The sequence below is a fragment of the Monodelphis domestica genome, chromosome 7, assembly GCF_027887165.1.
Source record: "Monodelphis domestica isolate mMonDom1 chromosome 7, mMonDom1.pri, whole genome shotgun sequence".
Taxonomy (NCBI): Eukaryota; Metazoa; Chordata; class Mammalia; order Didelphimorphia; family Didelphidae; genus Monodelphis; species Monodelphis domestica.
Window position 1 is genome coordinate 220,364,053 of NC_077233.1, and position 27,239 is coordinate 220,391,291.

Below are 27,239 nucleotides of genomic sequence, written 5' to 3' on the forward strand. Positions count from 1 at the left end.
AGGACAGAGCTGGACTTTTGTCCTGGCTTTTCAGTTGCCCTTTGCAAGTGACCTAGAACTCCACAGGCCAGGAATTCATTTGCTCACCCTGTTGGTGTGATTGCAGAGGGGGCCCAATGGGGTAGACTGAGGATTGCCTGGTGGGTGCCAGGAATTTTCCTCCCCTTCCTCCCTTCCTCCCTGCCCTCTTCCTTCCTCCCTCCCTCCTCCCTTCCTCCCTTCCTCCCTCCCTCCTTCCCTCCTTCCTTCCCTCCCTCATTTATTTTTTAAAAATCCTTTACCTTCCATCTTGGAGTCAATACTGTGTATTGGCTCCAATACAGAAGAGTGGTCAGGGCTAGGCAATGGGGGTTAAGTGACTTGCCCAGGGTCACACAGCTAAGAAGTGTCTGAGGCCAGATTTGAACCTAGGGCTTCCCATCTTTAGGCCTGACTCTCAATCTACTGAGTCACTCAGCTGCGTCCCTCCTTCCTTCTTTAAAAAAAAATTAAACTATTTTTTATATGTTGATGCAATTAAAAAAAAAACAGAACCCGTATCTTCTTAGAATTCATATTAGACAGAAGAATGGCAAGGGCCAGGCAGTTGGGATTTTGCCCAATGTTGTCATAGCCAGGAAGTGTCTGGGATCCAGTTTGAACCCAGGACCTCCCATCTCCAGGCTTGGCACTCTATCTACTGTGCTACCTAGGCACCCTTTTGATACAATTTTTAAAAACTATTTTCTGACAGTTTGCAATTCACATTCAGCAACAATTTGTCTGAATCCCTGACATTTCTCTTACTCAGTGTGAGGGAAAGGGAGATGGAAGGAAAGGTGGGATGGCCCAGCCTGGCATAGTGCTCATCTTTGTTCAGAACCACCCCATACAATGGATCTTTTTGCTTTCTCCTGGACTCCTTGGGTTCTGCCCAGCTTCCCTTCTCTGCTGCTGCTTGGAGCACCATGGGGGCTGTGTGTGCATGTGTGTGCCAGCTTGTGTAAGTTACTAGGCCAATTTCCTGAGCCACATGTGCTCATCTCTCTCCTGCTGCTTCCTTGTTTCCTCCTTTCCATCTTCTTTCAGGCACCAGCAAAGCCTCCTAAATTATACGGGTTTCTTAGATCCCTGGAGCTTGTCCCCTGACGTTTCCCTTGGCCTTATTCAGCCACATGCTCTCTGTCCTTTCCTGATCGCTGGGGTAAGTTGCCTGTGGAGTCACTTGGTGTTACTCTGTTCTTCCTTGATGGGGAGTCCCCTTTTCAGGGCCAGTCAGTGAGGAAACACCTGGGGAAGGTCTGGAAATGACCCTTAATCAGCAGTAGTTTTTTTTTCCCCTCAAAGGTTTATTCATGGGTTGTCCACCTCTGCAAGGAGCCTGAAGATTCTAAGCTACTGGTAGAACCCTTACAGGGCGTCCTTAGAGGATGTCAGCCTTTCCTCCTCTTCCTTCCCCAATATTTCTATTTAGGTGACATAATTAAAGCAACTTTAAAATCATGAAAGAGCAGCCCGAGGGGGTGTGTATGTGCGTAGTAGTAGGAAGGGCCAGGTTTTGTGGACGATGATGGTGCTAGTGATGATGGAGCTCTTCTGCCCTTCGTGGTGGCCAAGTACCCAATACCAATTTGGAAGATTCAGAGGTCCAAAAATTCTTGGGCAATAATTTTTAAAAATCTTTATATTTGACTTGTTTGATATGACTTGGGGAAAGGCAGCTATTTTGCTTTAAGAATTATTTGTCTTAGGGGAAGCTGGGTGGCTCAGTAGATTGAAAGCCAGGCCTAGAGATGGGAGGTCCTAGGTTCAAATTTGACTTCAGACACTTCCTAGCTGGGTGACCCTGGGCAAGTCACTTAACCTCCATTGCCTAGCCCTTACTGCTCTTCTGCCTTAGAACTAATACCCAGTATTGATTCTAAGACGGAAGGTAAGGGTTTAAAAAAAAAAAAAAGGATTATTTGTCTTTTGGGCAGGTAAGTAGTACAGTGGATAGAACACCACACCTGGATTTGGTGGTAGTGGGGAGATCTGGGTTCATATCTAGTCTCAGACACTTCCTAGTTGTGTGACTCTGGACAAATCACTTAACCCCATTTGCCTAATCCTTGCCTCTCTTCTATGTTAGAATTGATACTAAGACAGAAGGTAAGAGTTAAAAAAAAATTGTCTTAGTCTGACATTAAGTTAATTTTTTTAATTTAAAAATTTTCAATGAATAATTTTATTTTCTCTCTCTTCTCCCCATGATGAAAACACCCCCCCCCCCCTTTTTTAAGCACAAATACATGGTCAAGCAAAATAAATTCCCTCATCAGCCATGTCCAAACAAATATGTCTCCTTCTGGATCTTGATTGATGTCACTTGAGTCTGTTCTGACTTTCCTCCGGAGAATGGGCAGGTGAAGGATCCAAAAGGAAGCCACTTTGGGCTTTCAGACTTTGCTCAGGAGGATTCACAAAGCAGAAAAGAAACGAGGGCTCAGAATCTAAGGGGTGGAGAGAGCTGAGGAGTTTTCGCATCGGTTGCCTCCTTCCCAAGCGAAGCCACCCTCTAACAGACATCTGGGGACACTGATAATCTTCCTTACTTTTAAAGGCCTCTGGGAGAAGGACACGACATCCTGTTTTAGTATCCAACACCCTCTCAACCAGGAAGCCCTTTCTTTTGTGCAATCTCTAAAACTTTCCTGCGAATTCCCTCTTGGTTTGCTCTTGATGGAGATAGAGAATATCTCTAAATAGTAGTAACTCTGTATACTGAAAGACTGATGTTGTCACCCCTCCAGCCCATGGAATGAGTTTTTTTTTTAACCTTTACCTTCCACCTTAGAATCAATACTGTGTATTGGCTCCAAGGCAGAAGAGTGGTAAGGGCTAGGCAATGGGGGTCAAGTGACTTGCCTAGGGTCACACTGCTGGGAAGTATCAGACCAGATTTGAACCCATGACTTCCTGTTTCTAGACCTGGCTCTCAATCCACTGATCCACCCAGCTGCCCCAACTCCCCCAAACTATTCTTTATGGGTGACTCCTCTGAAATGGCTCCAGATTGAAGAAACATTAATAAGGTACCTACTGCATGCTACCTGCTGTGGATACTGAGATGGAAAAAACGCAACACAGTCCCTGTCTGCCCTTAAGGTGTGGTGGAAAGGGCTGTTTGAAGTCAGAAGAGAGCTGGGTTGGAATCCCAGCACCAAGGCTTCCTTATTTATAAAATGGAGATAATAACACTAGCACTCGTCCCCTGTAAGGAAAGCTGTTTATAAACCTTGCAGCATTATGTAAATAAACACAAGGGATAATGTACATGTACAAGTAAGTGTGATAAAAGGGAGAGCGTGATCTAGGTCTGTTGCTAAGCGCCGTGCTTTGCACGCAGTAAACTCCTGATAAATGTTTTTTTATTCATTCATGATCTCTCAGAAGGAGAGATTCAGCCAAGTATTCTAGGGAAATTTGACAATGGAGGGATTGCTTTCACCTGGGGAGATTGGGAAAGCCTTCATGGAAGCCCCTGAGCGGGGTCTGGCAGGAAGAGAAGGATTCAGCAGGCAGAGGTTTGGAGGAAGTGTGTTCTGGTTGTGGGGACCCGGAGGTAGGTGGAGGGTGGAAAGCTAGTTTTCTACTTTGGACCATTCTTTGTCATCTGGCTCAGGAGCTTGCATTTGACATTCCAAGCACTAGGAGAAGCTCCTGAAGATTAAAAAAAAATTAATTTATTTAAACTTTTATTTAATAATTAATTTAGAATATTTTTCCATGTCCTGAAGATTTTTGAGGATGGGAATGATGGCATCAGACATGGGCCTTGGGATCATTTTGGCAACTGCACGAAGAATGAACGCAGGGGAGAGGGGAAGAGACAAGAGGTAGTTAGGGGGATGTCCTCCTGAATGGAAGAACCTGGAGCTCGGGGAAAAGTTGGTTTGCTACTTTCTGAGTAGGGGGAGGATGCAGAATTTTTTTTCCTTGAAGAGGAGTGAGAGGGGCAGGCAATAAAGATGATTGCTGAGGCCAGTGAATCCAGCCTGGCACTAGAACTATGCCAACATACTCTTGATGACCCAGGCTGCTGCCCTTTGGCTCTGCCCTCTGCCTACTGGTTCTCCTAGAAGCTGAGGGCATAAAGAGTGCTGTGGGCTGGTCAACCTTGAGTAAAAGCCTGGAGAATGGCCCCTGTGTTGAGGGCATTTCAGTAGACTGGGCTGGAAGCCTCCTGCCCACGTGTGCCAGTTAGATGGTGACGACAGGCTCCCTGACCAGCCCAGGTGAGCACAGCCCTAAAAAAGTGGTTACACCCTTACAGGGTGGGTCCTTACTGCAGGAAAGGTGCTAAACCTCTTAAAAGCCACTTTGGCACCTCTGATGTTTGGAGCTACTCCTTTGCCATCCTGGAATTGCCAATTAGAAATTTCAAGTGTTTCTGAAGAGGGTTTAGCATTTGACCCTTGCCCCATGTTCAGGTTCCTCGGGAAAAGATAGAAGAGCTGAATTTCTATAGCCTAGAGAAGAGAAGTTTGAAGAGCTAGAAAGAAAAGACTTAATAGGCTTGAGTGGGGGGGAGGGCAGTTCAGTGGATAGAGAGCCAGCTCTGGGTTCTAATCTGGCCTCAGACACTTCCTAGCTGTGTGACCCTGGCATATCACTTAACTCCCATTACTTAGCTCTTACCACTCTTCTACCTTAGAATCAATATTGGTAAAGGTTTAAAAAAAAGTCTTTTGCAGGCACATGAAAGGATCTTTAAAAGGCAAGGAAGAGTGAAGGGAACTTGGGGGAGAAGAAGGCTTTCAGGGACTTGGGTGAGATTTTAGAAAGTACTTCCTGAGGGTATGTCCCAGGACCATGTCAAGGGTTGGGAGTGCTGATTTACTTTGTGCCACTGTTTCTGCCCAAAGAGTAGAAGACAGACTGGATGATCCTTTGTGGAACCTTCCAGCCCAAGGAACCCAATATACTATTCTTGCCTCTTATGGAGAGGACAGGGCTTAGGAAGAGGGAGATGAAGATGAAGAAGGGTCATCATTCCAAGATGGCAGCCCTCTAGGCTTTCTCTGTGGTGCCAGATCCAGCCTGCCTTCTATTTAGATACTTCACTTGTCTCCTGATCCAAAGCTATTTCCCATCCTTAAATATCTGTTGAATGGACCTCAATTAAACTAGAATCTGCCCTGACAGGGTAGGACCAAAAGGGGTAATGCTCACAAGAATATTTCTCTTCCTTGCAGAGGCATCAAGACACACTGGAAGTAGTGGCCCTGGAGAGAGTGGGGAGGGGAGAGGAAGGAGGGGGCTGTGGTTGACCTCACTTCCCACACAAAGACACTAGATATTCAGCAGGAAGCCTTGAGAGGACAAGTGGCCTTCTATTCTGGAGGCTAGGGGCTACTCGGCTCCAGTGACCTTTTCGGCTTCCTGTTGTTTGCTTTCTTGGAGCACATGGAAGGGAATGGGCATTTTTTCTTCCCCTTTTCAACTGGACTTGTGTGGAGACCCCAATGTGAGGATGCCCTTGGGGGAGAACTTGAAATCTCTCTCCCCTGGGAGAGGAGAAGCCCTAGTCAGTTTCCCAGTTTTCTACCACAAGGGAAAAAGTCTGGATGTTCCTGGGTTTTCCCCTGCCTCAGGCTGTGGTGACAGGACTATTGGGAAAGAGGAGAAGCTTATTCCAGCAGTCTCAGACACTCTGGTACAGATGTGGTCCCAATATCGGGCAGTTCTGCCCCCTCTCTTCCACCCTTTTTTGAATCAGGGGAACCAGAGCCAGCAGCTCTGCCCCCATAGCAGAGGCCCTGCTTTCCTGGTTGTGCCAGAGTTTTCTGGGTGGCTGAGGGAAGTCCAGAAGGGGAGGGATACATCTTTTTTGTTGACTCCCTGGAGGCAAGAAGGCTGCAGTTTTTTCCTCTGTAGACGTGGCGTCAATGAATGGGGCAACCCTTTCCTAGACGGTCCCATTTCAGTCTCCCTTAGTCTCTGACAAGTTTCTTGGTCTCCGATACCCTGTGTTTCCATCTTATTTTATTTCCATCTTAGCATCTAATGTCTTTCTTGCCCATAGTAGGACCTTGCTGAATGAATGAATGATTTTCCTTTTGTGCATCAGTTTCCGTAGATCTCTCTGCGTCTCTTTGTCTTTTCTCTTTTCTTTTGGCATCTCTTTTTCTCCGTCTTGCAATCATCCGTGGAGTGTGGTGTGTGAGCAGAGGGGCTGCTTGCTCTCTTTCTCTCTGAGGGATTAACTCCAGATGTGGTCGAGAAGCCAGGGTGGAAAGGTTTTGATGAAACACTTTTGCTTCTCCTGGCAGTACCCCCCCCCCTCCTTCGAACACCCTCCCTAACCTTCTGCCCCCTTAGTGGTTGGATTTTGTTCCAAGCCATAAAGCAGCATGAGGTCAGCACTCCAGGAATTTGGAAGTGGGTATAAAATCCCCAGGAGCCCCGGGGCTGGTTAGTGAGAGGTGGTTGGGACTGGAGATCTGTAAGCAGCTTCTGGCTCTCATTTCTCAACAGATGTTTGTGCATGGCCATAAGGGGCCACAGTCAGAGCAAGAGCAGAAAGGGGGTGCCTGCTCACCATGTTGGTGGGAATCGAGATTGCTTAAACTCTCCCGGCCAGGCATTTGCCTAACAGAGTGCTGAGCACATAGTAGGTGCTCTGTAATTAGTTGCCAAATGAATGAATGAGTTCCCTTTGGCAGTCTGGGGAAGCTTATAATCCCTTCTCATAATACTGTTAAAAAAACAAACAAACCCCAACACATCCTTACCTTCTGTCTTAGAATTAATACTGTGTATAGATTCCAAGATAGAAGAGCAGTAAGGGTTAGGCAGGGGGGTTAAGTGACTTGCCCAGGGTCACCCAGCTAGGAAGTGTCTGAGGCCAGATTTGAACCCAGGACCTCCCGTCTCCTGGCTCTTATTAAATATTTTAAAGAAAATTTCATGCACCCCCAGAGTAAGGATCCCTGTGTTTCGTTAGGTTTAGACATGGACCAGAAGAGCAATGATTTGAGAACCGGGAAACAGCTACAAAAGGACAGACGGTAGTCATTAGAGCTAGTCAGTCACAGGATCACAGTATTTAAGAACTACAAGGGACCCGACGCAGCTTCCAGCTCTCATTTTACAGATGAGAAGGCTCAGCCCCGGAGAGGGGAAGCCAAAGCTTTGCCTAGTTTGCAGAGGCAAAGGATGGGAGGAGAATCATGTGACTAAGAAATGTGGACCTCCGGGTTCCAGTCTCCTCAATAACCTCTCCAACAACTGGTCATTCAGCCTGTGCCTAAAGACCCCCAGGGAGAGCAAGTCTGTTCTGTTGGGGGCCACTGCCTTTTGTGTAGATCTCTGAAAGGTAGGCATCTTTCCTAATGGATCCCTGCCTCATTCTCTCCAGAGATGATTCCAAACCTTTTTTCTTTTTGCTTCTCCAACCTTCCACAGCTCTCCTACCCTCCCTCAGCTAAAGACTGCAAACTTTACTGAGAAAATCGAGACCATTCATTGTGAGCCCCCTCTTCTCCACTTCTCTGCATTTCATTATCTCCTTTTCCCTGGTCTCAACAGAGTTTGCCTTTCTTCTTTGCCAAGGCTGACCCCTTACTGCATGCATTTTTTTAAACTCTCACCTTCCGTCTTAGAATCTACACTGTGTATTGGTTTCAGGGCAGAAGAGCGGTAAGGGCTAGACAACAGGGTGTGAAGTGACTTACCCAGGGTCACACCGCTAGGAAGTATCCGAGGTCAAATTTGAACCCAGGACCTCCCATCTCTAGGCTTGGCTCTCTGTTTACTAAGTTACTCAACTGTCCACCCTGTTTAGCTTTTAAAGTTCTGTATAGCTTGGCCTGAACCTTCCTTTCCAGTTTCATTAGACATTATGCTACTGATACTCTCTTTAATGGTCTTTCCTGATCCCCTTAAATATTATTGCTCTCTCTCCCAAACTACCTTATATTTAACCATTTTGTATGTATTTATATAGACTAACTTAAAATTAATGCTGTATGTAGTTTTATATGTGCGTGTTGCTTTATTTATTAGAATATGAGCTCCTTGCCAGTAGAGATGGCATCATTCTTTGCATTTGTATCCCTGCACCAAGCACAGTGACTGGCACACAGTAGGTGCTTAAGAAATACTTGATGCTGTTTAGTTAAACACTAGCAGGATGTAACTTAACATCTTTGGTAGTTAATTTTTTGAACCCAACAATAGAACTTGACATTTATCTCTTATAAAGTGCAAAGTCTAATATGAGGGGATGGTACCTTATCGACACTTTGTATCTTTCTCAGTTCTTAGCATAATACTTCATAGACAATAAGGGATCAATAAGTATTTGTTGAATTGACTTAAGAGTCTTGTTGACTCTTATCTTGTTAATCTCAACCTACTTTTCCAGTCTATCAAGATATTATTGATTCTATGCTCTGCCATTTAATGTTAGCTGTTTCTCCCTTGGTCTTGTTATCTGCACATTTCATAAGCAAACCATCTCAATCTTTATTAGAATCATTGATAGAGGGGGATAGGTGAGTGGTTCAATGAATAGAAATCCAGGCCTGCAGATAAGAGGTCCTGGGTTCAAATCTGACCTCAGACACTGCCCAGTTGTGAAACCCTGGGCAAGTCACTTAACCCCCATTGCCTAGCCCTTATCATTCTTCTGCCTTGGAAGCCAACACACAGTACAGATTCTAAGACACAAGCTAAGGGTTTTTAAAAAAGAGAATAATGTGTAAGGAGAATTAAGAATGTTTAAGAATTCAGAACATGTGAGAAGATTGTGTTCCAGTCTTTTCCCTCCACTTTGTTTCTGATCTAGCCTCCCCAGAAGTCTAATCCCCCAAGGCAGGAGAGCATAGTAGAACACACCCAATGCCATTGCAGTCTAGCAGTCTTTCTTTTATCCAGTGTGTGTTGAGATAGTTGGGCTCCTTGACCATATCTCCCTCTCCCTCTTCCTCTCCCTCTCCTCCCTCTCCCTTTCTCTCTCCTCTCTCCCCCTTCCCCACTTACTTTCTGTCTTAGAATCAATACTGTGTATTGGTTCCAAGGGAGAAGAGTGGTAAGGGCTAGGCAAAGTGACTTTCTCAGGGTCACACAGCTGGGAAGTATCTGAGGTCAGGTTTGAACCCAGGACCTCCCATTGCTACGTCTGGTTCTCTTGAGCCACCTAGCTGCCCTTGAAGATGCTTCTCTTCTGCCTTTCTTCCATTAAACTTGTCAAAAAATGACCCACAGAGTTTGTCCTCAAGGTGGTTTAAAAAAAAAAGTAGGAATGCCTAGTGTAGCAGAGCCCTACCTACATGTTGCAGACCTATGACAGGATTATTTTACTGGCCATCTTGAGAAACAAAGACCCTAAATTCCCATCCTCAATTCTTAACCCTCATCCCTATGACCTTATCCTCTTTTCCCTCATGTTCAGACTCTACTACTTAGTATTTAGTCCTCATCCCTGCTTCCTAGAACCTTAGCCTTTCATCCTCAATATCTCTTTATGTCTCCTTAGCTGTGTTCAGTCGTGCCTGACTCTTCATGACCCCATGGATAATAATGTCATGAGATCTTCCTGGTAAAGATACAGGACTGGTTTACCATTTCCTCCTCTAGCTCATTTTACAGATGAGGAAACTGAGGCAAACAGGGTAAAGTGACTTGCCCAGAGGCACCCAGCTAGTGTCTGAGGCTAGCTTTGAACTCTGGTCTTCCTGACTCTAGTTACAGTTCTGTATCCTCTGCCCCTAGGTGGCTGCCACTCTGTTTCTTACTTAGAAGGTTAGTACTCAGCCTCTAACCCTTAGCTCCTGGTTTTAATACTTGGCCCCTAACCGTTGCCTTTTATCCCCAGCATTTAAGCCTTTACTCTGTTCTGTCTCCCATCCCATCCCTCCTCATAAACTCCTCCTTGTTCTACTTTCAGGATCTATTCAATGCCATGGAGTTGGCAGATTTAGAGTTGGAAGAGATACTGAATCATCCAGTCCAAACCCTCATTTTACATGTGAGGAAACTGAGGCTTAGAGAAGTTAAGTGACTTTATCAGGCAATTGGTGAAGTGGAGATTTCTGGACTTGAAGTTAGGAAGTTAGGAAGAACTGAGTTCCTATGTAACCTCAGATACTACATGACTAGAGGCAAGTCACTTAACCTCTCTCAGCCTTACTTTTCCTCATCTGCAAAATGGGGATAATAATAGCATGTAGGTTGTTGTTAGTCTCAAATTAAATAACATAAAGCACTTTGCAAATCATAAAGTACTATATTAATTGATTATTATCATCTTCATAATAACAAGTAGCATTGATATGGCACTTAAAAATTTACAAGATGATTAAAAAATATTATCTTATTTTATATTCAAAACAACCTAAAGAGGAAGGTGCTATTATTATCCCCCTTTTACAGATAAGAAAATTCAGGCAGATTGAGGTTAAATGACTCATCTAGGGTAACACAGCTAGTAAATGATAGAGGACAGATTTGCACTCAGGGCTACCTGACTGCAAATCCAGAACTCTATCCATTGCACCACCTACTTCATCATAATATTTCTAGCAGCAAGAGACCTTAATTAGAAAGACCAGGTACATCAAGTGACACAGAAATTTTAGGAATTAAAAATTAAATTTTAAGTTAAAATTTAAAAAATTATCTTTCTCTATTTTCTTTGCCTTATGGATTAAAAAAATGTGGTACTTCTAGTATTAAAGAACAATTAGGGGTTAGCTAGGTGGCTCACTGATTGAGAGATAGGCCTGGAGATGGGAGGTCCTGGGTTCAGATGTGGCCTCAGATACTTTCAAGTTATGTGAACCTGGGCAAGTCACACAACCCTTATTGCTTAGCTCTTACCACTCTTCTGCCTTGGAACCAATACATAGTATAAATTCTAGGATGGAAGGTAAAGGTTTTAAAAGAAAAAAGAAAGAAAGGTAAAGTTAAAAAAAAAAGAAATGATTCTAAAGTCTTTATTTTAAGGCTGAAGATACTTGGGTCCAGAGAGAAAATTTGAAGGAGAGCCAAGATGGTAGCTTAGAAGCAGCAAAAGCTGAAACTGCTCTGACTATGCTTCCAAATCAAACCAATTGTTAGAAGGTGCCTCAAAATGACAAGAGTCAAAGCAGGACAAGTAAGGGGACTCTCCCCCTGAACACAACTTGAAAGGTAGGCAGAGAGAGAATTGATTTTTATGGGATAAGGGAGAACTGGTCGCAAAACTGCAAACAGAGGGGTGCTGGCCAACCCCTCTCCTTCCCAATCAGATTCAGAACCTGGGTGTGGGCCAACTTTGGGAACCTGGGCCCCAGGCTGTACTAGCAAGGAAGCACCTCAGTCTCACCCCTTGAGGTCTTGAGCCATGGCACCAACCTACGTTGAGGTCTGGAAGTCCAAAGTATTGGGCCCTTTCAAGCCTCCAAAGCAGCAGTGAAGACTTAGCCCCAGAGCAAAAGTCTTCAGAGGATAAAGAAACTGCCAGTGCTTTCAGAGATTCCCAGTCCACAGTCAAAAAAAGGTTGGGAAGATGAGCAAATAGGAAAAGAAACATTTAACCCTTGAAATTTTTCTATAGGGAAAAGGAGGAAAGAACAGAATCAAGTGGAGATAATGAGATCCCAGGAACCACAAGCAAAACCTAAAAAAAAAAAAGGGGTGGGGGGGAATTGGTCTCAAGCTCTGGAAGAACTCAAAAAGGAATTAAAAATCAAATAAGACAGGTTGAAGAAAAATGGGAAAAAGAAATGAAAGGGATGCAAAAAGAAAATAATGGCTTAAAAAACAAAATTGGTTGACCGGAAAGAGGCATAAAAATCAAATGAAGAAAAAGTGTTTTGAAAAACAGAATTGACCTACTGGAAACAGGCAAAATGAAGAAAAGAGTACCATGAAAAGTAGAATAATGAACTAAATGGAAAAGGAAGATAGATCAAAAAGCATGGAAGAAATTCAGTCTTTAAAAATTAGAATGGGGTAAATAGAAGCTAATGATTTTATGAGACATCAAGAAACAGAAGGGGAATGTCTTCTGTGAAGTCATATTGGTAGGTGGTGAGCAGCAGAGAGCTTTTTAGGAGCCTCATAGAATGCTTATGGGATTTAATCAAGGTCTTCTGGCTCCATAAGATGCATCGGCTCAAGACCAGAGAGGGACTTTGGAGATGATCTAGTCAGACCCCCCTCATTTTGGGGGAACTGAGCTCTAGAGAATGTTCTTTCTACCATGCAACAGGTAATACCTGATATCCAGGAGGAACTTCATCAAGCCAACTTCATTCATGAGAAGAAGAGAAGAACCTGAGATTGGAGGCAGCTCAGTACTTGGTAGAGGCAAAACTGGGGGCCCTAAAGAGAGAGCTTGTTGTTCATTCCTTCAGTCTGTCGGACTCTACTTTGTCTATGGGGCTTTCTTGGCAAAGATACTAGAGTGGTTTTCCATTTCCTTCTCCAGTGTGTTGCCATTTTACAGATGAGAATCTCCTCCAAATAGGAATTAAGTGACTTGCACAGGGTCATACAGCCAGTAAACTCCTGAGCCCGCATTTGAATTCTGGTCTTGGTGATTCTAGGTCCAGTGCTCTATCCACTGTGTCGCCCAGAAGTCAGGGGACCTGGGTTCAAGTCTCGCTGATGACAGGTGACTTTAATGATCTTTCTAGGCCTCAGTTTCCTCATCTGTACAAAGAAAGCCCTGGACAGAAGGCCTCTGAGGCCACTCTAGGCTTTCCTCCCATTTCTGGTGGGCAGCCCTAGCGCTGCCATCTCTCCCTGCTGGAGGAGCAGCTGGAGACCCTTGGGAAGGAAGCACCTGTTGGAGGCAGGGGGCTGTCCTCACTGGGGGTCAGGGTGGAGTCCTGCAGGGTTTGCAGGTCATTGTGTTTCTCCAGGTGGGTGTGGTGGCCATCAGATGTTTATTTAAGATCCTAGTTCCGGTTCCACCTCTCTGCTTTTTGAAGAATTTTGCATTGTTTAATTTGCCTCTGGAGGGTATTTATGGAGCAGCCTGGCAGGGTGTATCATGGACCTTATTTCTGGGGCTGGGGCTTCCCCTTGCTCTGAAGCCCTGGGAGTGTTTGGGGGTGGGAGGTGTGCAGAGAGGCAGCGGAGGGGGTTGTCCTATTCCCAAGCAGTGGAGAGGAATGAAGGCCTGGAGGGACTAACCCTGTGCTCGAGGCTGGACTCACATGTACTGATTTAGTCTAGTAAAAATTTTTTGAGGATGTTGACACCCCTCCCCCCACTCATAAAGTTAAAAAAAAACTCTGTGGGCCTCCAGGTGATAGGAGATTGGTTTATTTGTTGTGAAATACTATTTTGATACTATTTATTGTGAAAATGCATGATAGGGGCAGCTGGGTAGCACAATGGATGGAGAGCCAGGCTTCTAGGAGCGTCAGGAGGGTTCAAATCCAGACTCAAAACACTTCCTAGCTGTGTGACCCTGGGCAAGTCACTTGACCCTTACTCTGCCTGGCCTTGACCATTTCTCTGTCATGGAACCGATACACAGATTTGAACTCTGAGCCTGGCTCTCCATCTTCCTGAGTCACCCAGCTGCCCCAAATCTCCCAATCTTTTAGGTCTCCCCTACGTTGGGAGTGGTGGGTACCATCTGCAGAACAGAATGGAAAGGGGAGGAAGAAGATTCTTGGAGAAGGCTCTGACCAAGCTGGTTGGAATTTTACCTCATTGTTTTTCTCTTTCAGAAACTTCAACAGCCTCCGAAAAGAAAATATTTATGAAAATAACAAGTTGGTGAGTGCTGTGTTGCCCCATATCTATTTTTCTGTGCTTTCTCTTGCTTTCTTGCTTGGTGTTCTCCCTTTGAGGTGCTATTATGGAGGGAGAAGGGGCATCCTCAGTCTTTAATCCTGCATAACTGAAGTCAGATTGCATCTGGGAGCCAGAAACACCCCTCTCTATTCAGATCCTTCCTCAGACACCGGATCCCCTCTTGGTTTCCCTTCTGTTTCCAGTTCCCCTCAAGTGCTTTGGGTCACTAAGGAAGTCATGAATCAGTCCCTACAATATAGGGGTCCCACCTGGCTTTGTAAACCTTCCCACTTTTTTTTTTCCAGGAGACTCCTAAGAGGCTTTGCCATCCCATGGGGAATCATTGCCATTTTTCAGATCAGCAAACTGAGGCTGAGTGAGACTAGAGTCAGAGCTTCTGCCTAGAAGTGCCTGAAAAACAACAACAACAATAACTTTACTATTCTTTCTAAGAAGAAAAAGAGATTGTCCCCCCCTCCTCAGCCTCTTGTCACAATCTGCTTGGGTTATTCAGCTCCTTTTTGCTCCCCCCCCTTTTTTTGGCCAGTTTCCTTAGGTCTAGGTGCCAGCCAGACTTTCCGGTCCCCCTGGAGTTCCTGAGGGAGGAGGAGAGGGTTCCGGTGAGGTGGTGTCGGGGTTGAGTCAGGGGAAACAGGTGGGAGAAAGGAATGGGTTCTCTTGGGAGCGGCCTCTCCTGCGGCCCGGCTGCTGCAGAAGCTCAGACCACCCATCTGTTGGGAGCGTGGGCTGACTCGGGAGAGGGCCAGCGTCCGCTTTGACTGGCTTCAGCTGCTTCCACTCTCCAGGATGGATCTGGCCTGAGTTGACCCATCGCCTATTCCCCGACCTTTATTCCTTTCAGGGACCAGAGAGCACGCTTCATTCTCCATCCTTCCTACCTTCTCTCCCCTTTATCCTCTGGCTGGCTCCTTCTTCCAGATAGATTTCTAGTGACCCTCAAGTTCTTTTCATCTCTCACCAGAAACATTTCAGTGGTGCTTCTGGAAAGGACCTATACAGAAAACAATCAGGGGCAGCTGGGTGGCTCAGTGGATGGAGAGCCAGGCCTAGAGAGGGGAGGTCCTGGGTTCAAATCTTGCCTCAGACACTTCCCAGCTAGGTGACCCTGGGCAAGCCACTTAATGGGGACATTGCCTAGCCCTTACCTCTCTTCTGCCTTGGAGCCAATACATAGTATTGACTCCAAGATGGAAGGTGAGGGTTTAAAAAAAAAAAGAAAGAAAAGCAAACAATCAAAGACTGTGTGTATGCAGATTATAGAACCAGCAATCATCTTGAAGCTGAGAAAACAAGTCTAGAGATGCCCACTGGCTTGTCCAAGGTGGCACCAGTAACAAATGGGGAGTTGGGATTTCAGCTTAGGACCAATGGCCCCAAATTCTGCTTTCTTCATTCTTTTGAACTGTTTCCCTGTCTTATTATATAAATGCCTGTAAGTGGTGGGGAAGAATTAAAGGAGGTTTCCTCAGGCTCTTTTTCTATTTCAGGGGTATCACCGCCCCCCCCCCCATCACCTACTGCGACTCTCTTCCTACCCGTATTGACAGATTTTCTTTTTGTTCCTTCTTTGTATCTATGGATAATTTGGGTGTAGGACATCAGGAGATAGAGTCAGGAGCTCCCAATAGCATTAAAAAAAAATAACCCTCTCCTTCTGCCTTAGAATAATTATCAATTCTAAGATAGAAGAGCTGTAAGGACTAGGTAATAGGGGTTAAGAGACTTGTCCAGGGTCACATAGCTAGGAAGTGTCTGAGGTCAGATTTGAATCCAGGACCTCCAGACTACAGGCCTATTGCTCTATCTACTGGGCTACCTAGCAGGACTCCCAATAGCATTAAGAAGAATATGGGGCATAGTGGGAAAAAAGTGGGAGAATTTTGGAGAGGAGATTAGTCAAAAAGAGAAAGAGAGGCACAGGGAAGAAGTTGGGGGGTGATCAGGGAATGAGGATAAGAAATTAGGGGGAGGTGGACAAGGCCTGGAAATTGGAGGCAGTGAGAGAAAGGTAAACAAAGGCACATCTTTTATAAATAATGCTTGGGCCTAGAGATGGGAAGTTCTGGGCTCAAATATAGCCTCAGACACTTCCTAGCTGGGTGACCCTGGACAAGTCCCTTAACCCTCATTGCCTACTCATTGGAACCAATTCACAATACTGATTTAAGACAGGAAAGTAAGGGTTTAAAAAAACAACCCTTGTAGGATCAGCTTAGTTCTTCAAGTCTCCAGGCAATGCATTTGTCATCGTCCTTGGGTTGGGAAGAGAGAAGTTCGTGTCCAGACTTGATTTCTTTTTCCTTATTCCCTTTGCTTTCTTATATAACCTTGTTCTGCTTAATCTTGTTTTATCTGGGTCTGTGGCTGCTTTTCCACCTCTGCCCAGCCGGATTTCTCAGCAACATGAGCCCTGGGGGTCAAGTCTGGACATTTCCTTTCTTTGCCACTGGATAGAGGGGCTCGAGCTAGAAAACTCAGGAGCGATAGTTGCAGTTGCAGGAGGGAGTCCAGGGACTGGGGACCATCTGGTCAGCAGTGCTGGGCTTCAGTAGGAAAGCTGGGGCAGGGCTGTGATTCTGGCTTCAGAATGGAACCTGCTTCCCTGATGCTACAGATAACGTTTATTCAGCACTTACGATGTGCCAGGCACTGTGCTCATCTGACAGCAGAAATACCACCCAACGGCAAGATAGTCCTTGCCCTAGAGGGAAGAGAACCAGAACTTGGGGATGACCTAGTGGCTTGGTTTTCCCTCCTGCGTCAACTTGCCCAACATGTCTTGCTACACTGTGAGGGTTACTCAATGGCCAGTCTGGTGAATGGAGGCATCTTTGTCTCTGCTGTCTGCCCCATCCTTCCTCCTGCCTTTCTTCCCCTCTCACACACCCCAGTGCTTTCTGATCGTTGTATCTCTCCCATCATTCTAGTTCTGAGAACATAATTCATTCTCTGTATCCACTGGTTGGCTCCAGAAGGGAAATGGGGGGTGGAGAGTGGGCTTGGGGAGAGAAGGAGGGCTTTGGGTCATTTTTGTTGTATGGAGCTGTTTGACATGGTTGCTGTGTGAGTGAGACGGCTCTCTCAGGGATATTGGGAACATGCATCTCCCTCTTTCAGAGAAGCTATTCAGAGTAATTACCGACCATATAAGGATTGGTGTTGAGAAAGAATGTGCCTTTAGTCCGGTGTCAAAAAAGAGCTGTTAGGACATTGATCTGTTTGTAAAATCCCTGAAAGAGCCAAAAAATAAATAAACAAAGGGACCTTTTGGGGAGATTATTCTCCAATTTCTACCCCTTTCCTTTCTTTCATATCCAGGTTATTCAACTGTTAGGCCCCAAATGACTAAAATTTTCAGATCGTGTCCCTAAGAGCAAGACTGATGCTGGATAGTATTGAGGGTTCCTTTTCTTCTTTCCCTTCCCATCTATTTTTAGTCATTTAGAAATTTACCTGTCAGCTGTCAAAGGGCAGACTTCTGGTGGTCCTTTTGTCATGGGGGGATAGGATAATGGGGCTGGGAGGTAGACCTGTGAATTAAATGAGCTAGGGAATGCCCGCATGAGAAAACTCCCCCATAGACAATGTTAAAGCATACACCATGAAGCTTTTGCATGATGTGTTATGGACACTAAGTTCTGTAAATTTGTGCAGAAAGGTCATGGTGGGTTGAGGCAATCAGGAAAAGCATCTATAGAATCCTAGTTCATTAGTGCTAGAAGGTTATTGAATGTGACCCTCTCCATCCTGGAAGAGCTAGGACTTCAGCTAAGCAAGAGTAGATAGGAAGGAGAGTGAGAAAGAGGTGGGGCAACAATAGCTGTTCTCTTTCCTTCTTTCTTTTCTTCCTTGTCTTTCCTTCTTTCCCTCCCTCCCTCCCTCCCTCCCTCCCTCCCTCCCTCCCTCCCTCCCTCCCTCCCTCTCTCTCTTTCTCTCTCTCCTTCTCACTCAAACCCTTACATTCTGTCTTAATATCAATTCTTTTTTCCCCTCCAAAATCGATCTAAGACTTGTCTTAGAATTGATACTAAGTATTAGTTCTACGGCAGAAGAGTGGTAAGGGCTAGGCAGGGGGGGTTAAGTGACTTGTTCTGGGAGCTAGGAAGTGTCTGAAGCTGCCCTTAACATTATCTGTTTTCTTGTTCATCTTTAGCCATTGAGGCAGTGCCCTGAGGTGCTATTGCCTGTTTCATCTATTAGGTGTCTTATGCCTTTGTCTTCCTTCCTATCTGTTATAGGCATTCCAGGTGGCTGAGGAACAACTGGGAATACCAGCCCTGTTGGAAGCAGAGGATATGGTGGCCCTCAAAGTCCCAGATAGGTTGAGCATCCTGACTTATGTCTCCCAGTATTACAATTATTTCCACGGCCGGTCACCCAGTGAGTAGTCAGTCTGCTTTTACCTTTCTCCTTGGTGTCTTTCCCATAATCCCATGATGGTGAACTATGGTACATGTGCCAAAGATGGCACACAGAGGCCTCTCTGTGGGTACATGAGCTGTTGCCTGCTAGAGTTAGTTACTAGAAAGACAGAGGGTCTCGGGCAGAGTTGCTGCTTTACCTGTCTCCACCATGCCTCCCTGACCCTCTGGCCAGCAGCCCAATGGAAGCGCTTCCTCTCTTCCCTGAGTGGAGTGCTTGAGCCACTCTCTGCCTTTCTTCATGCTTGTCTGGGGTAAGGTGTTGGGGGGCTCAGCACTCAGTCTGGGGGGAGGGCACGGCACACAGTCTTTTAAAAGATTCACCATCACTGCCATAATCCTTGGGCATGGCTGCTCTTTTTCTTGCTTTGGGAGCTAGGAAGGAAGTTGTTTTTTCAGTTTAACAACTCTCCCTTACCTCTGCCATGCTCCCTAACCTGCTTTGTGTATGTAAGATGCTTAGGTACAGGGAATTTAGTAGGAGATTGTTTAGATAGATAAAGTCTTGCCATATGGGCGGCATGGAGAGAGATGATTTGAGATCTGGCTCATCTCTGTGGAAAGAAGGAAGAAGTATTCACTGGTACCTCCAGGAGTCTAGCAAGTAAATGGGACATTCAGGGTCCAGGACCAAGGCTGGAGAATATCTCCTTCAGTCTCTAAGAGAGGTACTGGGTTAGAATATATTTGTTAGAGGCAGCTAGGTAGCATGGCAGATAGAGAGTCAGACCTGGAGTTGGGATGGCCTGGATTCAAGTCTGGCCTCAGATGTTTGACCCTGGGCAAGTCACTCAACCCTGTTTGCCTAGCTCTTGCCCTTCTGTCTTAGAATTGTTACTAAGCCAGAAAGTAAGAGTAAAAAAAAATTATATTTGTGGCCCCTCAATAACTCTGCAGGGGTATGGGTCTGGGAGCAGCTAGGTGGTACAGTGGACAGAATACTGGGCTTGGAGTCAGGAAGACTCACCTTTTTTTTTTTAAAATTAGAAAATCTTTAATCAGGACAAGGGAGACAATGTTTTAACAGCATCCAAGCAGAGTCATACACAAAATACCACCCAGATATAAGCTCTGGCACTCAGGATATACTGTCTCAGGTAGCACACCTTAAAGGGGATTTTTCCAATGAATGGAAGAACTTGGAAGACTCATCTTTAGAAGTTCAAATCCAGCCTCAGACACTTCCCAGCTTGTGACCCAGGGCAAATCAGTTAACCCCATTTGCCTAGCCCTTGCCCTTTTGTCTTAGAGTTGTTACTAAGACAGAAAGTAAGGGTTAGGAAAAAAAAAGAATTCTATTTGTGACCCCCAATAATTCTATAGGGGAATGGATCTGGGGAAGGCTAACTGGTGCAATAGATAGAGCACTGCACCTGGAGTTCTGCTCTCTGAGGCCAAGCAGATAAGATCAATCCATTCTCCGAATTAGAGTTCTTTGTTTCTCTACTTGAAATAGGAATGCACAGAACATTCCTCCTCTTGTTTATTTATCCCATCTAAACAACGCATGGATGATCCAGTTCTTTCCCACCTTCCTTCTCTTTTTGGGGGGGTTTTGTACACAGTTAATTTAAAAAATGATATTAATTTAATTTGTTAATTTGTACACAGTCCATTTAAAAAACGACAATGATAAAATAATAATATAACAATAACAACCCCCCCCCCCACTAAAAACAATAACAGAAACTGGGTGATGGAGGGAATAGAGCTCTGGGATCTGGAGTCACGAAGACCTAAGGTCAGATACCCACCAGTTCATGACTCTGGGCAAGTCAACCAACTGCTGTCTGCCTCAGTTAGGTGAATTAATAATAATAACAATGTGTTACTCAATCATTTTTCAGTCATGTCTGACTTATATTTGTGATGACATTGGGATTTTCTTGGCAAAGACACCAGAGTGGTTTGCTATTTCCTTCTCCAGATCATTTGACAGCTAAGGAAACTGAGGCAAATAAGATTAAGTGACTTGCCCAGGGTCACTCAGCTAAGTGTCTGGGGCCAGATTTGAACTCAGGAAGAGGAGGAGTCTTCCTAAATCAGGTCCAGCACTCTATCCAGTGTACTAATTAGCTGCCAAGTCCTGCAAGACCCATCTTTAAAGCCCTTCTTGCTAGCTCCTTTGCTTTTTAAAAGGAAGATCTATTCTAAACGGGGGTAGAGGGGCTGTCCCTGTTCGAAGGATGGTATCTAGGGGTGCCTTGAAGGTGGGGATGTGCCCCCAGGAGCCCCTATCTCCAGTGGTATGACCTTTCCCAAAGCTCCTCTTCCAGCCACTATTGTGTTCCACTCATCCATGATTTCCCCTCTAGCTCTGCTGGGCTCAGCCTTTTATTCACAGCTCCCTCCCCACCTCCTTTTTCCACATTCCTAATCTGAGGGTTAGAAATTCCCCTTCCAAACTTACAGGGACTCTGGGAATTGTGCCAATGTCTCCCTCTGTTTTTTTTTCTTTTCTGTTTTTCTCCCTCCCCCCCTTTTCTGCCCCCCCCTGCCCCCACTCTTCCAGCCCTGAGGAAATCTATTCTTTCTTTATTGTAGTTAAATAGGAAAATCCCCTCTTTGGGGCTTCCATGACCATTGGGGGGATGCTAGACCAAAGACACATCCTCTGTATTGTCCAAGCTCTAAGTCCCTGGTCAGTGGTGGATTAGATAAGACAGTGGACATGAGAGTCAGACAGTTTGGGTCCATTTCCCACCCCAGACACTTCCTCAACCTTGGGCAAGTCACTTTGTTTTGGGGCTGCCTCAGTTTCCTTAGCTGTAAACTGAGGGGAGAGAGGGGGTGGCCTCTTCTTGCTTGGTATCTCTGATCCTTTAGGACCCCCTATGACCTTTCCTACTAAAGGCTGTGGCTTTGGGGTTGGGGGAGGTGGGGCAGAGTCCTCCTCTGGTTCTTTGGGCCAGACCAAAGGGGCTTTGTGTGGTTCACTGTGAGCCCTTGTTGGCGGCTGAGCTCCATCCATTCAATGAGAATTCCCCATTCCTCCAGGAAATGTGTTTGTGAGAAACAGCTTGATAGAGTGGAAAGGGCATTGGTTTAGGAGTCCCAAGACCTCCTGTGGAATTCTAGCTATTAGGTTGTTGTTGAGTCATTTTTGATTTTTTGTGACCCTATTTGGGGTTTTCTTGGCAAAGATACTGGAATGGTTCGCCATTTCCTTTTCCAGCTCCTTTGACAGAGGAGGAAACTGAGGCTTGTTAAGTGAAGTGTCTGGAGGGACAGATGGATGGCACAGTGGATAGAGAGCCAGGCTAGGAGTTGGGAAATCCTGGATTCAAATGTGGTGTCAGGCACTTCCTGGCTGTGTGACCCTGGGCAAGTCACTCAATCCCTATTGCCTAGCCCTTATAGCTCTTCAGCCTTGGCACCAATACTTAGTATGGATTCTAAGACAGCAGGTGAGGCTTAAAAAATGATTTTTCTGGAGCCACATAGCTAGTGACTTTCTTGGCAGGGATTCTGGGGGTAGTTTGCCATTTCTTCTCTAGATCATTTGATAGATGAGGAAACTGAAGCAACAGGGTTAAGTGACTTGGTCAGGATCTCACTGCTAGGAAGTGTTTGAGGCCAGATTTAAGCTCAGGAAGGGGAATCTTCTTGCCTTCAGGCCTGACACTGTCTACTGCTCTCCCCAGCCACCCTGATAGTCCTGTATCACTTGTGTCTGAGGTCACTATTTGTATGTTACATTCTCTCTCTGACTCTAGAACATGGGTTGGGTTAGAGGACCTCCAATTTCCTGTTAGCTCTGAATGTTACCATTTTTGTTTTGTTTTTATTTCCTCCTCAGCTGACAGCCAAAGAGCGACTAGGGCTAGGCAGTGAGTTAAGGGACTTGGTCAAAGTCACCCAGCTAGGAAGTGTCTGAGGCCTCATTTGCTGAGCGTTGTTTAAGCTCCCGAATGTCTGTCTGTCTTGCTCTTCTGTTCCTTGTCTTCCCCTCTTCTTCCCTTGTCCTCCCATGGCTCTCTTCTCTCCTCCCTCTATTCTTAATCGTTTTCACTTTTCTCTTGTCTTCCTCTGGATTTAGTCACCCAAACCCTTTGATGGCAGATTATTGTGCCCCTGCTTAGCCCTCCTACATACCACTGGATGTAGTTCTAGTTCTGCAGCCTGCTTGGGCTATTTTGCATGGGATGGGGGTCCCCAAACCACTCCAGGATGTTTATGACCATGGTAGAGGGAGAGGGTACATGTGTCCAACAATCAAATGAGAGGATTTTTTAAAACCCTTACTTTGTATCTTAGAATCAATATTGATTCCAAGACAGAAAGAAGAGTGGTAAGGGCTAGGCAATGGGGGTCAAGTGACTTGCCTAGGGTCACACAGCTGGGAAGTGTCTGAGGTCATATTTGAACCTAGAACCTCCCATCTCTAGGCCTGGCTCTAATGAGATAATTTTAAAGTCGGATATTTATCAAGTGCTTAACACATTTATTGTGTTTATTTTACTGTCTCGGGGTGATAGCTGGGGGTTGGGGAGTCAGAAGGATGCTGCTCAAGTTTGTTCAGTCTAGATTGGCAAGTGCGACTTTTGGAAGAGATTTGGGAAGCAGAGGACTCCATTTCTGGGGAAGCCCCGTCTAGCTTTCCCTTTAAGGCAGTGGTGTCAAGCGCAAATAGAAAGAGATCCCTGCAGGCCACACGGTAACTTAGGAAGCCTCCAATGAGCATTATCTGCGCAGTATTATTTAGTTATTTATTTTGTTAAACGGTTTCCAATGACATTTTAATCTTGTTCAGGCAGACGGGGAGTTTGACTTGTCTGCTTTAAGGGGAAAGCGTGGCTATAGCCCATTGCCTCTCAGTGGCGCTAAGGGTAGCGGCCCATTCTCCTGGCTCTGACCCATTTCATGTGTTGTCTATACTAGTCGGCGGCATGGCTGGAGTGAAGAGGGCTCCTTCGGAATCGAGCGAGGAACCCAAAGGGAAGAAAGCTGTTTCACAAGCTGACAAGCCTGCTTCCCTGGACCCTATGCAGCCGCTGGCTCCAGTCCGGACAAACCCCATCGTCCAAGAGAAGAATACGGTCACGGAATTTCCACCAGCAAAACCTGTAATTATCTACCATCTTTCCCCCTTAAGACCTATGTCACCCTACAAGAACTCGTTGTTATAGTACAGTTATAACAGAAGCTGTCTCTTAGGGAATTCAGTGTACAACATGCATCGCTTTCTTCTATTTTCTTCTAAAGAGGGACAGACATTATATGTCTGGATTTTTTTTTTTTTTAGGGTCATAGAGCTCTCATCCAGTATTAGAGCCAAAGAAGTTAAATTTCCTTCCTTCCTTCCTTCCTTCCTTCCTTCCTTCCTTCCTTCCTTCCTTCCTTCCTTCCTTCCTTCCTTCCTTCCTTCCTTCCTTCCTTCCTTCCTTCCTTCCTTCCTTCCTTCCTTCCTTCCTTCCTTCCTTCCTTCCTTCCTTCCTTCCTTCCTTCCCTCTTTCTCTCCCTCCCTCCCTTCCTCCCTTCCTTCCTCCCTCTCTCTTTTCCTCCTTTCTCTTAATCTCTGTCTTAGTAACAACTCTAATACAGACTAGGCAAACAGGGTTAAGTGACTCACTCCGGGACACTCAGCTAGGATGTATCTAGAGGCTGGATCTGAACTCAGGTCCTTCTTGGCTCCAAACCTGGTGCTTGATCCACTGGACTACTTAGCTGCCTCCAGTTCCATTCTTTTCTATTTCTGAAAGAATTCAAGGCTCTGAAAAATCTTACATCTCAGTCTATGAAGTCCTCAGATTGGTTCAGAAAGAGAAGGAACTTATTTCTCCCTAATGGAGGCAGATTTACTTATCTAATTTCCTTATTTAAAAGGAATAATAATAACAGTGATAATGACAGCTGCTAACACATATATAGTCCTCATTATGAGTCAGGCACTGTGCTGAGTGCTTTACCATTATTACCTCATTTGAATCTCTCAGCAATCCCGGGGAGGTAGGTGCTATGATTATATTCCTTTTACAGATGATGCCTATGGATTTTTCTGGGATTATTTTCTTTAGCTCGGGGATTCTTCATCTTTTAAGTCATGGTCTCCTTTGTAAGTCTGAGGAAGTCTAGGGACCCCTTCTCAGAATAATTTTTTTTAAACCCTTGCCCTCTGTCTTATAATCAATAATATGTATCAGTTCCAAGGTAGAAGAGCAGTAAAGACTAGGAAATGGTAGTTAAGTGACTTGCCCAGGGTCACACAGCTAGCAAGTATCCGAGGCCAGATTTGAGCCTGTCTTGAGACCTGGCTCTTTATCCACTGAAGCATATAACTGCCCCACAGAATAATGTTGTTTAAAAAAAAATTTTTTTTTACCCATACCTTCCATCTTGGAATCAATACTTAGTACTGGTTCCAAGGTAGAAGAGTGGTAAAAGCTAGGTAATGGGGATTAAGTGACTTGCTCAGGGCCACAGAGCTTGGAAGTGTCTAAGGCTAGATTTGAACCCAGGACCTCCCATCTCTAGGCCTGGCTCTCATTCTACTGAGCCACTCAACTGCCCCTTTGCTATGTGCTTCTTTTGCCCCATCAGTAAATATTTCCTCTCAGAGATCATCAGAACTGTGGCTGAACTCCTTCTAGGCCCTGATCCCTTTCAGGCTCTTGGCTCATGAGGTTGGCCTGACAAACTCTGTCTCCATCTTCCTTAGGGCCGGGTCCCCACGGGTGGCGACAGCCCCCGGGGCTCCAGGAGCAGCATCTGTGCTATATGCAAGAAACACGTGCACTTGGTACAGAGGTACCTGGTGGATGGGAAACTCTACCACAGGAATTGTTTCAGGTATGTCCTCTTTACCTCCCTTGTCAGTATCTGCCAGGAATTGAGATGCTAGGCATAGTTCTCTCTCTCTCTCTCTCTCTCTCTCTCTCTCTCTCTCTCTCTCTCTCTCTCTCTCTCTCTCTCTCTCGCTCTCTCTCTCTCTCTCTCTCTCATTAGTTTTTTTAGTCTTTTTTTAGTTTCATTGGGAATGAGAAGAGACTGGATTGGTCATCTAGTTCAATTACATTAACATTTGTTTCTGGAATGCTTTCAAAAAGGCTTTCCCTTTTCACAACCCTGGGAATCGAATGGGATTGTTATTATGATCTCTGCTTTGTCATTTTTGTTGTTCAGTTGGGTCTGACTCTTCATGACCCCATTTGGGGCTTTCTTGACAAAGATCCTGAAATGGTTGGCCATTTCCTCCCCCAGTTCATTTTATAGATGAAGAAACTGAGGCAAACAGGGTTAAATGACTTGACCAGAGTCACAAAACTAGGAAGAGTGGGTTCAGTCATTTGTTAATCATGCCCAAATCTTCATGACTCCATTTGGGGTTTTCTTGGCAAAGATACTGAAATGGTTGGCCATTTCCTTCTCCAGCACATTTTACATATGGGAAAACTGAGGCAAACAGGGTTAAATGAATGTCTGGGTTCACACAGTTAGTAGGTGTAAGAACCCTGGAATACCAGGGATAAGCCCTGGCTTTACCACTAAGTAACTTTGTGGTCTCAGGAAAAGTCACTTTTCTCTGGGTCTTAGTTCCTCTCGCTCTAAGGGATCTTAATGAGGTCAGTGGGTCACCCAACCTTTTCGAATATGGAGATTTGACATAAAATTTAAAAAAATTAATGGAACTCTCGTCTCAAAGTAGTTAGTGTCTACTGACAGATTATATGAAGTGACCAAAAGCTACTATGATTATTAATACCTTTCAAAGGAATTTGTATTTTACTAATCATAATAGCATCTATTTATTGCTAAAAAATGGATGTGCGTGAGACTGAGAGACAGAGAGAGAGAGAAACAGACAGACAGAGACAAGAGAGATAGAGAGGGAGAGCGAGGGAGATGGTGAGACAGAGAGATTATTTAAGCTACAGGAAGTAGGTTTGCTTAGTATTGGATTTGCAAAAACTCTTCACCCTTGAAGAAGGGGGAACCATGGCATTAAATGATTTCTAGGTCCCTTTCTAGCTCTGACATTACATGATGTTGAGTTAAAAAGAATAAAATGGAACCCTTCATAAAAGTGTATTTCTTGCCACTGGACTTTTTAGAAAGTGGAATATATAATTGGAGATTGGGTACTGGTTAGTTGAGGGTTCTAGTTTGTCAGGTTCTGGGTATTTGAAGTTTTCATATAGTTTATTCCTGGGTTTGGAGTCAGCTTCAGGATTAGAATCAAGAGCTTGCTGGTATGAATGGCACAAAGAATCATAGTTATAGGGCTGGGCTTGGAATCTATCTAGTATGATTCCTTTACAGTTGAGGAAACTGAGGCCCAGTGATGTTTGGGTCACATAGTGAGTGGTAGAAACGGGTGCCTGAAAAATTCCTCTCTCTTTAGTTTTTTTCAATTTAATTTTTGTTTTTTGTTTAGCCCAGTATAGACTCCTGAATCTTCCTGGCTGATCTCCTCACCTAGCCTCAAGGCTACCTGGGCATGGTCAGTTGGCACCATGAGCACTTCACACATTGAGGCAGTGATGGCAGAATGGCTGGGATAGTGCAGCTAGGACATGAGGGAACCTTTGGGGGAGGCAAGCGAAGTTTAGGATGCACATAAATAAGCATGCTCTCTCCATCTCAACCATTATTTATTAATTAAATATTAAAAGTTATCCATTAGAAGCTCCTACTTTATGCAGAATCCTTTTTTTTTAGGCACGGAGAGAGAAAGTTTAGAAAAGACACAATATCCTCATGGAGCTCGCTGTGGAGTAAGAGTGAACAAGACCCATATAAAGATAACTAATACATGATAATTCGTGGTCAGGGCATTAGAGTTGTGGAAAATACTAAGAAAGGGCAAGGGCAAAAGATTATGGTTATCTAGGAAGTCTTTTTTTTAAACCCTTACTGCAGAATCTTTTTTGCAAGTTTTTGTCTAGAATCCATACTGTGTATTGGTTCTAAGGCAGAAGAGAGGTAAGGGCTAGGCAATGGGGGTTAAGTGACTTGTCCAGGGTCACCCAGCTGGGAAGTGTCTGAGGCCAGATTTGAACCCAGGACCTCCCGTCTCTAGACTTGGATCTCAATCCA

General features: G+C 45.0%; 1 protein-coding gene across 4 annotated transcripts in view; it reads left to right on the forward strand.

Moving 5' to 3' along the window:
• MICALL2 (MICAL like 2) overlaps positions 1 to 27,239 on the forward strand; it is a 79,831-nt gene that overhangs the window by 11,441 nt on the left and 41,151 nt on the right. For 3 of the 4 annotated variants that reach the window (XM_056806497.1, XM_056806496.1, XM_056806495.1), the window contains 4 exons: positions 13,695 to 13,743; positions 18,021 to 18,162; positions 23,085 to 23,269; positions 24,862 to 24,992. In XM_056806497.1, coding sequence (XP_056662475.1) covers positions 18,078 to 18,162; positions 23,085 to 23,269; positions 24,862 to 24,992 — 401 coding nt within the window. In that variant the 5' untranslated portion in view covers positions 13,695 to 13,743; positions 18,021 to 18,077. Of the gene's footprint in view, positions 1 to 13,694; positions 13,744 to 18,020; positions 18,163 to 23,084; positions 23,270 to 24,189; positions 24,259 to 24,861; positions 24,993 to 27,239 lie in introns of those variants that run through there. The other variant, XM_007498317.3, reaches the window with a different exon arrangement.